Here is a 10,862-nt window from a genome sequence, read left to right on the forward strand (position 1 = left end):
AACTGGAACATGTAAGTCTAGTTTCTTGAAGTCATCATTATTTATTATGCTAACACGACTTCCAGAATCACACTCAAAACGTTGCTGTTTACCATTTAGAGATACGTTAATCATCATTCTGTCATCTCCTTCGTCATTCTTCAATACATTTATGATCCGTTGAACGTCGTATTCATATTCAGAATCAATTTCATCAACTCTTTTTACATTTTTCTCTGAAGACTGTAATTCTTGTATTCGTTTCGCTATGCAAACCTTTTCTATGTGTCCATCTTTATGACAATACCTGCAATTTAGTTCATCTATTAATCGGCAATTTTGTGTTTCGTGGTTATTCCTTCCACAGTGCAAACAGACATATAAAAGTCCCAGTCTTTGTAGCCTTTTGTTTTTCCTGTCTTTCTTTTTGCTTGAGTCATTAGAGAAATGGTTTTTGGTTGAGAAACTTTTAATCTCAGGGCCGATATTGTTCTTTGTTGTTTTACTTATTTTGTGAATGTCATTCTGGTTATTGTTATTACTAGTATATAAAATCTGGTTGTCAAGTTTTGATGCCTCTATAGCCAAGGCGATTTCTAAGGCTTTGTCAAATATTTCCCCCAGTTGTAAGATTTTTTCTCTGATGTCCGAGTCATATAAGCCTCTGATGAATTGAGCCCTGAGCATGAGGTTTATAACTGATTTTGTACATTTTCCTTCTTTACACCCAGATTTGAAATCTGCCGAACAAGCCAGTTGTTTGAGGACTGTGACATAATTTGTGATTGATTCATTTCCATCTTGTAAACGGGATAAGAATTTGTGCTGTTCTGTAAGTATGTTCTTCTTTGGGCTTGGGTGCTCATTTAGTAATATCAGTAATTCTTGATATGTTTTTGAGTCTGGTTTGTCTGAAGATGTTAGATTACAGATCAGATTGTAGTGCTTAGCACCTAAGCAATTGATTAAAAATAAACCTTTCAATTGTTCAGTCTCTGAATCATTGTCTGTCAATCCTTTTATTTTAAAAAATATTTCTAAACGTGGAGTGTAGCTTTCAAATGTTTCCTTACTTTCATCATAAGCATCAAACATCAAGGCATTGCTCTGTAGTAGTTCCTTGGTACTATGTTTTGATCTAGGCTGTTCTGTCTGTTGACTTGTATGTTGTGTCATTAATGTCATAAAACTGTTCAAAGTAGATATAAGGTCTTGTATTTCAGTCATTTTCTTCCTCGTCGCCAAATTATTAGATATAAAAATAATACAAAAAATATGAACACAACTCTTGATACATGTTTATTTCTTAATAATAAATGTGTTGAATTATTTACAATATAAAATTATCCCAGTCATATGATCAATATTAAATAAAAGATAGATTATTTGGAATATATAACATAACGTCATATGCATCATTGAATGCCTAACGAGTAGGCGACAATAAACATTTTGAATCTTGAAAGCGTCCTTATCTCTAATCCTATTATTATGATATAATATTTGATACCTAACGTATGGAATGGTGTAGTAGTATCAACTTACCTGCTATTTGACAATAGGCTGGAAAGTAAGTTTCTGTCAGTAAAGGTTCCTGCAGTTCAGCTAGTATTGTTTTGAGAACCGAAGCACAGTCATGAACTGAATATAAACTTTCACCAAAATCAACCAATGCACCACTGTTGAGTAGTGATTTCAATTCTTGTTGACGAGTTAATTTTCCTGTTCTTCTGAATATTCCTTCTTGAACCACATCTAGAAATCATAGAAAGAAGCTGGGTCAATCCATATCAAGTGGTCCAGAAATAAATTAATTGGTTGCTTCAAGATTTTTAATTTTTTTTATATTTTTATCCTTAAAAGTACATATCATTAGAAGTATAAAAATACAATTATTTTATTTTTATTTAATTTTTCTACTGTATGGCGGCCATTTTTTTGTTAGTCGAATGCCCATTTTCAGCGATTTCAGAGCTCTACGTTAAATTAAATATCTCTGGTTCTACTAATCCTAGAATATTAAAATAAAAACCAATCTCTTCAGAAAGATCTAAACTTTAATATGGTAATATAGTTATGCACTTAAAACTAAATATATAGGTCTAAATACCTGTTTAAAGTTTAACGCAACGATGTTACGAAAACAGATTTTTAACAATTTATTTTTACATAAAGGCAATTGACTATGTGTTTGTTATTTTTTTATCTGATAGTTATAGGTGTGTACTCCAAATTCTCAAAGTTTCAAGTTGTGGACTTGCATAGGGTATTAAATACAAAATTTCAAAATCTTAAAATTTTCAAAATTTTAAAAGTTTGACGCTTAATATCTCTGTTGGGCATGAAAATAAAAATTTCAAATTTGGCTCAGATATAGTACTAAGTAAGAGTATTATCCTGTAATAATTTTATTTTGTGGACTCAACTGGTTTTAAAGTTATGAAACATTGAAAAGTACTCAAATAAGCATTATACGTGTAATAGCGTAGGAAGCATAATATGATATTATAATACACTATCAATGTATTTTATTAATAATGTTATATTTTAACAATAGATTTTAAGCATTTTGATGTTTTAAAACACTCTACTTTGTTGTCTGCCACAGGTACAAATCTGTGAAAGGATTGTGTTCAGGGAATTGGTAGACGTCCTTTGAATCAAAATCGAAGTTCTAATTAAATTTTTGCTACTTCTTCACTGTCTACGTAAAAGTATTGAATACCTTTAAGGTTTTTTAACAAAAGTTAAACATATCCTTAGCATTCAAAATATGGTTGTCAATGGTACATTGTAGACTATTAGTGACTTCGCTCTTTGTAATGCCTCCTACACCATTGCAGGCATTTTTTCCGTGCGCAGTAGTGTATCAAAAAATGCCTCGCAGCTGGCATTTTAGTACCTGTGACTGAATATTTCAGTAAAAAAATTGTTTTATGATACTGTATAGCCACGGCCACCTATAAATCCAGGCCGTGGCCTGGTAGAATTTGCAACGTCACAAGTAGTGTTGATTAGCGCCAGACGTCCCATAAGATAACATGGCTGACTTGTGTATTATTAATTTAAATTTATGAACATAAATGAATTAAAAGAAAATAAATCACATAGAGTTTAAAACCAAAACAATATTAATTTAAAAACCATTTCTATAAATTTAAAGTGGAGTCAATATTTTCCGATGGTGTAGGAGGCACTACAAAGAGCGAAAACACTAATAGGGTCTACAATATACCATTGACAACCAAATTTTGAATGTTAAGGATATGTTTAACTTTTGTTAAAAAAAAACATCTTTAAGGTATTCAATTCCTTTATGTAGACAAAGAAGAAGTAGCAAAAAATGAATTAGAACTTCAATATTGATTCAATATTGAAGGACGTCTACCAATTCTCTGAACACAATCCTTTCACAGATTTGTACTGTGGCAGACAACAAAGTACAAACAAAGTAAGTAATACCCCCGCCGCAGCAAACCTGCATACTAAGCGAATTTCCATTTGACTGATTGGATTTACACTGAAATGTCTACTTAAAAATATAACATTTATTCTTGATTTAAATAAAATTAGTTTAACAAGTACTTAGGTTTGCTGAATCAGCGAGGATAAAACAGTTTTTTTTTTTTTTTTTTTTGTAAAATGTGAATAGTTAGTAAGAAATAAAAACATTTTCCAAATTTGATCAAAATATGTTCACAAACAAGCAAACTACAACAGTTTACTATTTCTCCATAAGAATAACATGGGAATTTTAAATTTAAAATTTTTTGGAATTTTCTCCGTAACTATTAGGCGCATAATAACGCTTCAATATACCAAATTATTTGTTTTTTTAAGCTCTACAAAATGGTTTGGAAAGAAATTGCAAAATTTTATGTTTTTTGGGTCAAAAATGGGAAAAACCTATTTTTACCCCATAAAACCCCCCGTAAACCCCAGTTCCCATGGTCCGATCATGCTGGATCGCGAACTCGTTCAAATAAACGTACGTTTACACGTTTGTACCAAATTTCATCAAAATCGGATCATTTTTGCTTGAGTTATCGTGCTGACGGACACACATATATATATATATATATATATATATAAATATATAAATATATATATATATATATATATATATAAATATATAAATATATATATATATATATATATATGAATTTGAACGGATGGTGTTTTTGGCCTCTAGGGACCTCAAAACGAAAAAAAAAAACGGTCCCGCGTCCAGGTCTTACCATGAGTACTACGGTAATAGCTTATTCCCTATATGGGAAATTCGCTAAAACAAAGTTTTAAAACATCAAAATGCTTAAAATCTATTATTAAAATATAACATTACCAAACAAATACATTGATAGTGTATAATATTATGCTTCCTACGCTATTACACGTATAATGCTTATTTGAGTACTTTACAATGTTTCATAACTTTAAAACCAGTTGAGTCCACAAAATAAAATTATTACAGGATAATACTCTTACTTAGTACTATATCTGAGCCAAATTTGAAATTTTTATTTTCATGCCCAACAGAGATATTAAGCGTCAAACTTTAAAAATTTTGAAAATTTTAAGATTTTGAAAATTTATATTTAAAACCCTATGCATGTCCACAACTTGAAACTTTGAGAATTTGGAGTACACACCTATAACTATCAGATAAAAAAATAACAAACACATAGTCAATTGCCTTTGTGAAAAAATAAATTGTTAAAAATCAGTTTTCGTAACATCGTTGCATTAAACTTTAAACAGGTATTTAGACCTATATATTTAGTTTTAAGTGCATAACTATATTACAATATTAATGTTTAGATCTTTCTGAAGAGATTGGTTTTTATTTTAATGTTCTAGGATTAGTAGAACCAGAGATATTTAATTTAACGTAGAGCTCTGCAATCGCTGAAAATGGGCATTCGACTAACAAAAAAATGGCCGCCATACAGTAGAAAAATTAAATAAAAATAAAATAATTGTATTTTTGTACTTCCAATGATATGTACTTTCAAGGATAAAAATATAAAAAAAATTAAAAATCTTGAAGCAACTACCTTTGGACCACTTGAAATGGATTGACCCAGCTCCATTATATTTTTATGATTGATTACACCAAATACCAAGGCCAAATACATTCAAATACATAGGCTCTGCTGCTAATCATTTACAGTAGGTAGTTTGAACAGGGAAACAAATAGATTGAATTTATTAGGCTACTTTATAGTTTTATTTGCTATTGGATATATGTATAAATTTATGTACATATTGAAGAAAACTTAACTTACAATTGTAGGTAAAACTTGAAATAGAACTTCTGTTGGTGTGTATGTTTCCTAAAAACAATTTTTGGAAAATACTTTTAGAAGACATGAAAAAATACAGGGTGTCTGCCAGTTGATCAAACTGAATTTAGTGACTTTAGGGAGACGACGACATTAAAATACAAAAACTTTTATAAGAAAAAGACAATTAATATTTTTCAATGACTTGAACATGAGATAGTCAGGCATACAATATTTTGTGCCATAGTGATTTTTTAACTGGTTGTATACTCTCAAAATATTAGTTACGGTACAATAAACTAATAACATTATCGTTATATAAACATCAACTCTGCCGAATTGCCTAGAATAGAGGAGTCTAGACTTTACCTCAGCCCGGTTATGATCGATTATGTCAATGTCCCTTCGTGTTTTTCATGTTTTTTGTAAACGTGTGTCCGTTCCGTGTTATCATGTTTCGGATATGTTTTGTTTATTGAACTCTGTTTGTTAACGACCTTCGAAAGAAGTGATTACCTTGAGGCCTGATGATGGTTCAGAAGAACCGAAACTAGTTGCCAAAAGCAGCAACAAATGATGACTATATGTAGGTATTGTAAACCATTTTATTTATAATACAGTAATCAGGAGGCTAAACAACTATTTTAAAATTAAGTTACAATTTTGATGGCAAAAGGCAATGGCCAGCCAAACTATTATTTCCATGATAAAATAGGTTTGGGATCTCATAATAATTACCCTAGTAATAAATAATAAAAGTTGCAAAGGAATAAAAGTGATACAACTTTTATGAGCTTAACTACTGACTCATTGAGTTCTTGGATGTACTTGACTTGACACTTGATTGTCGTGATAAAATGTTAATGGGTTTGAGACTTCTAATGGGGTTTTTATTACATAATTACCCTAGTAATAAATAAATCATAAAATGTAAACAAACATCTGCTAAACAAAAATCAGGCCAAACACTATCCAGGGCCGATTTACTGAATAGGTACCTACGTACCTAGGGCGTGAGGCAGTTGGTTTATTCGGGGGGTGCCAACAAAATTGGAAAATTTAAAAAATTTGTGGTTTGTATTTGCATGCGATCTCTGTAAACTTCTGATAATCCCTCGCGGACAAGTAGACATCATTATTATTGTCTCCCGTGGGCGAGTAGACATCGTAATCGTCTCCCGCAATTGCGACAACATGTTAATTAATTCCCACAGTCAGAAATTTGTCAGAAATTTTGCCGAATTTTTCCGCTGTCATGTAGAATTATCGTCTTCCATGATCGGCCATGTAGACATCATTATTGTATCTGCCGCGGTACGACGATACATCGTAATCGTCTCCCGCGGTCGTGAAGACACTGTAATTGTCTCCCGCGATTGCGAAAACATGTTAATCATATACCGCAGTCGTTGGAAAATCATCATTGTCTTCCGCAATCACAGCACAATTGTCTGTTTCCCATGGTCGTGTGGACATTATCATCGTCTTCTGTGATCGCGGGAATATTCTGATCATCCCTCTGGGCTCTGTAGTAGATAACATCATCGTCTTGCGGGATCGCCACAAAATCATGATCATTTCCTGCGATTGTGTAGACATTATCGTCTTTTGTGATCGCATCGAAATGATGATCATTCCTCGCAGTCGTGAGTAAACATATATAACATACCGTGAGTAAACATACCTCCCGCGGTCATGGTTACGTCACTGTTGTCATGCGTGATCGAGGTAACTAGTAGACGGTAAGCAGTAGAGATTTATGTATAATTCTCAGATTTCCTGAGGGATTGTACCCAAAAAAGTTAGGCTTATGAGGTGCAAAAATGAGGGTGGGTGATGCTAACAGTGGACACGCTATCAAACTTGCAAAGGCGGTCCAAACCACCAAGGTTTAGCTTCAAAGATTTTACTACTTAATTTTCCAAAGGCATTGAGGCTGGAGAGGGTGCTCCATTGGAAACTCTAGAACTAAGAAGCAGGGGCACAATAGATTTTGTAGGTACATTCTTACATCACTGTGCATATTTTCTCTGGAATACCATATTAAGCTGCGTTTTCACCGGAGTTAATAACATGTGTTTTTAACAAAAAGTTATTAACTTAACAGAATCGCCCAAAAATTTGTCTAAACAAAAGTAATTATCTAAACAGGAGTCGGTAAAGATCACAGGAAATGTGTTATATTTTTAACAAATGTTAGTACCGTAACAAAAGTTAATGGTCTCTTTTAGCGTGTTATTTTTTGTTAATAACAGGTCTCTCTCTTCCCCGCAACCCCCGCTCCCAGTACCGGTATCGTTTTACAGAGAGTGCGCTAGTCGGCTAGTCGCCCCTCAGTACCACTCAACATCACAGCTGGTCATGCTGAGGAAATTATTGATGCTTCCTTAGCTCGCCTGAAAGAGGGTCCACGATCATCTTCTTGCATATCACTCCCACTGTACATAGTCCTTGCTCTGAGTGACGGTTTCACCCAGTATCTCCTAGGTCTCCTTTGGCCAGCAGTGGCCAAAACAACGCACGCAGCTGCAGCAAGAACCAAGTCATCCTCTCGCACCATTGTCTCATCTACAACTGCTGGCTGTGCATGAGCGATGATTCAAGATGGCGGAGTGACTTAATGTGTTAAACATAGCCTAAATGTTTTTAACAAAAACTGAAGTAGCCTACAAAATAATTTCTTAATAACTTTCTGTTATTATTTTTTGTTAATGACTGCCGGTTAATAACTAAAGTCAATTAACTTAATGTTACTAACTCCGGTGTAAACATGCCTTAAGTAGGCCTATCAGAAACTAGGTCAAACGCCAACTTATAACAGGTGGAAAACTATTGAGCTCATTAAAAACGTGAAGTTAGGCTATAAACTAATATGACTAAGTTAGTTAGCAAACTTACTTCCATCTTGGCTGAGGTATTCTATAAGTTGATATACTTGTGACATTCCATCTTTTGTCAATTGCATTCCTTCTTGACTCTTCCCTGTTGTTTTTATTTTCTTTGTGAATGGTACAAAACTCCATTTCAGTGACCTAAGCTTGGACTTTTCAGGCTGGCTATCACAACTGAAATAAAACAAGTTGGTTATGAAATCTAAATATAAAGATATAGGCCTAGGCTAAACCTACTTTTTAAATATTGTACAGTTCCTAATTGTGAGTAAAAAACCAGCTTGCATGTGTTTAGAAACGTTTACAGACATTGAGTCACCTGGGTGATGAGGACTTTTTCCAATTGCCGAACCGGGACCATATGGATATCGTTTGTGGTTGTTCCAACCACTCAACCACTGTTTATTGCACAGATGACTCCAGTATTAAAGAAATTAAACTCTTAACTTATACGTCTATTAAATAGTCAAAAATAGATTTTGATATGACAAACCCATATTATCCTTCCTGGCGCTAGGAAAATGTGTTCACTTAAACGGAGCCTGCCAGCTGTTCACCCATCAGCCCGTGCATGCGGAATAAGCATCCTTTGCTAACTTACCGTACACTGGGCATTTTTTTGTTTGGTTTTTCAATCCTTAAACAAGCTGTAGGGCCTACATTCCAACAATAGCCTATCAAAAGCTAGTACCGGTAACCGGTACCTAACTAATATGCATGTTGTTGACATGGGTTAAGATAACAATTCCAATGACATACCGTAAGTTAAATGATGACGAGAATTGGTTGACCAAAAAAACTAGCCAAGCCTAAATTTAAGCTAATTCTACAGTTTACGATTTCCAATGCCAGTAAAATCAGAAATGAATGAAGTTACTGTGGCCTATAGGATCTTATTAACTTAATAAAAAAAGTTATAATAAACATTTACCAATACCTTAAAGCTACATTAGGCCTAGCCTATTGCATAGTAACGTAGGAGAAATTTAAGGTATTTTTTGCAGGTATTATTTTTAAAGCTTTCCTTAGGCCTATAGGTTAATTTTAACATTAGCCTAGGTACATACATTTGTCATTAAATTGGTAGGCCTAGATTTAGATCACTTGTAGGCTACAATGATGGCAATTTTAACAGTTTAGCCATGTTCACATGAGACAGGCAGGTTAGCTGCCACTAGTGAATTTCAAGATAGCCTAAGTTACCTGAGGCAGGTAACCTGCCTGCCAACTGGCTTTGTGTTTACACGGCTTTACTACAGTAACCTAAAGGTTCTTTCTATCACTTTTAGGGATCAGTCCATGGGTTGTGGATGTGCTGGAAATCAAACCTCATTCCTCCCACACTGAAGTGCCGAGACACTAACCACTTGGCTTAGGCCTATTTAACTCAACTGGGTATTTTCTTAACTGGCCTACGCTAATATCAATTGAAAATACCAATTCGGTTAGTAAACCTTCATTCGATTTTTTTCTAACTGTAGGGCTAACTTAGGCTATCAATTATAAAATTGAACTGTTATACAGTAACTTAACCTAACCAACCAAACTTGCTGATAATGAAAAAATCGAATGAAGGTTTATACAAATAGAATCAATATTTTCAATCAAAATTAGCGTTTCAAGTTAGGCTAGCCCAGTTAAGAAACTGTACCCACTCACCCTTTAACTTAGGCCTAGTTTTTTCATGTAGGGCCTAGCCTAATTACTTGAGCCTAATTAACTCAAAATTAACAAATAGGGCTATAATTGCTACCACTTACTCGTCAGTATTTAAATCCAAAACAAATGACAGGTGCATTCTAACTAAAGTGTGAAATTGAACAGGATCATCATACTTCAATCTCTTTGCTAAAGTCCAATCATCACTTAATTCTTGAGATGAATCACTATCCATTTTTCTTTGTTTAGAAGTTCAGCATAAGCTCATCAGCTAATTACTAGAAAATGTGCCATACAAATTATTAAACAAATTGAATCAATGTTAATTTTACTACCCATAATAAAATATGGCATATTACTTAGGCCTAGCTTAGACTTTTTGGTATGGATGAAGAAAGAATTGTCTCTAAATATTTTGAAAATAGGTATTCAATAATGTAGTCATTAGTCAAGCATGTTAAATAGGGCAAGTAACTTGGAAATTGTAATATCCAGTTGAATTAACCTCAACCGTAACCATAATGACCATGGCTCCGAAGTAAAAGAAGGGTTGTTCTGAGTTATTCACTTCAAGATTAGATTAAACACACATAACACTGGATGACATATTAATCACAACAGAGAGTTTTAAAAAGAATGCACTACAATTATTAACCAATAATTAATTTAAGAAGCAGAAACGTTATGCACATTTTGATTTGAATCAACTAAAAAAAAAGTTAGAAACTAGTAGAAACTACACTAAACCACCACACCAACCGACCAACCAGAACCAACCACCCACAAAAACATTTCAAAAACGAAATATCAAGAAGAAAAAGCATGAGCAAGAACCAATCAGCGAATCAGCTACATCTACCTACAATCTACCGGCCACGGATTGGGCACACGGAAGGGACTAAGGCTAAAGGTGTAGTGACGTCATATCTCTAGTGGCTAATGTCTTCTCTTGAGGCGACACGATTACCGTAACGAAACGATGTAATTTCAGCGGCATTCGTGGCATAGTTGGTAGCGTTTCGGGTTGATGTTCAGGTGGTCCCGGGTTCGA

The 10,862-nt window shown here is 33.8% G+C and overlaps 1 protein-coding gene across 3 annotated transcripts in view; it reads right to left on the reverse strand.

Annotated features, from left to right (window-relative positions):
- LOC129005091 (rho GTPase-activating protein 19-like) overlaps positions 1–10,474 on the reverse strand; it is a 29,660-nt gene extending 19,186 nt beyond the window's left edge. The window contains exons 1-3 of one of the 3 annotated variants that reach the window (XM_054433886.1): positions 9,913–10,474; positions 8,160–8,326; positions 1,525–1,734 (exon numbers count right to left, since the gene is read on the reverse strand). In XM_054433886.1, the coding sequence (XP_054289861.1) occupies positions 1,525–1,734; positions 8,160–8,326; positions 9,913–10,046 (511 nt within the window). In that variant the 5' untranslated portion in view covers positions 10,047–10,474. The remainder of the gene's footprint in view (positions 1–1,524; positions 1,735–8,159; positions 8,327–9,912) is intronic. The other 2 variants (XM_054433883.1, XM_054433885.1) reach the window with 2 other exon arrangements.
- Between the last annotated feature and the right edge of the window lie 388 nt (positions 10,475–10,862).

Source organism: Macrosteles quadrilineatus, unplaced genomic scaffold (assembly GCF_028750875.1).
Source record: "Macrosteles quadrilineatus isolate MER2022 unplaced genomic scaffold, UCM_ALF_1.0 Scaffold_15__1_contigs__length_3749704, whole genome shotgun sequence".
Taxonomy (NCBI): Eukaryota; Metazoa; Arthropoda; class Insecta; order Hemiptera; family Cicadellidae; genus Macrosteles; species Macrosteles quadrilineatus.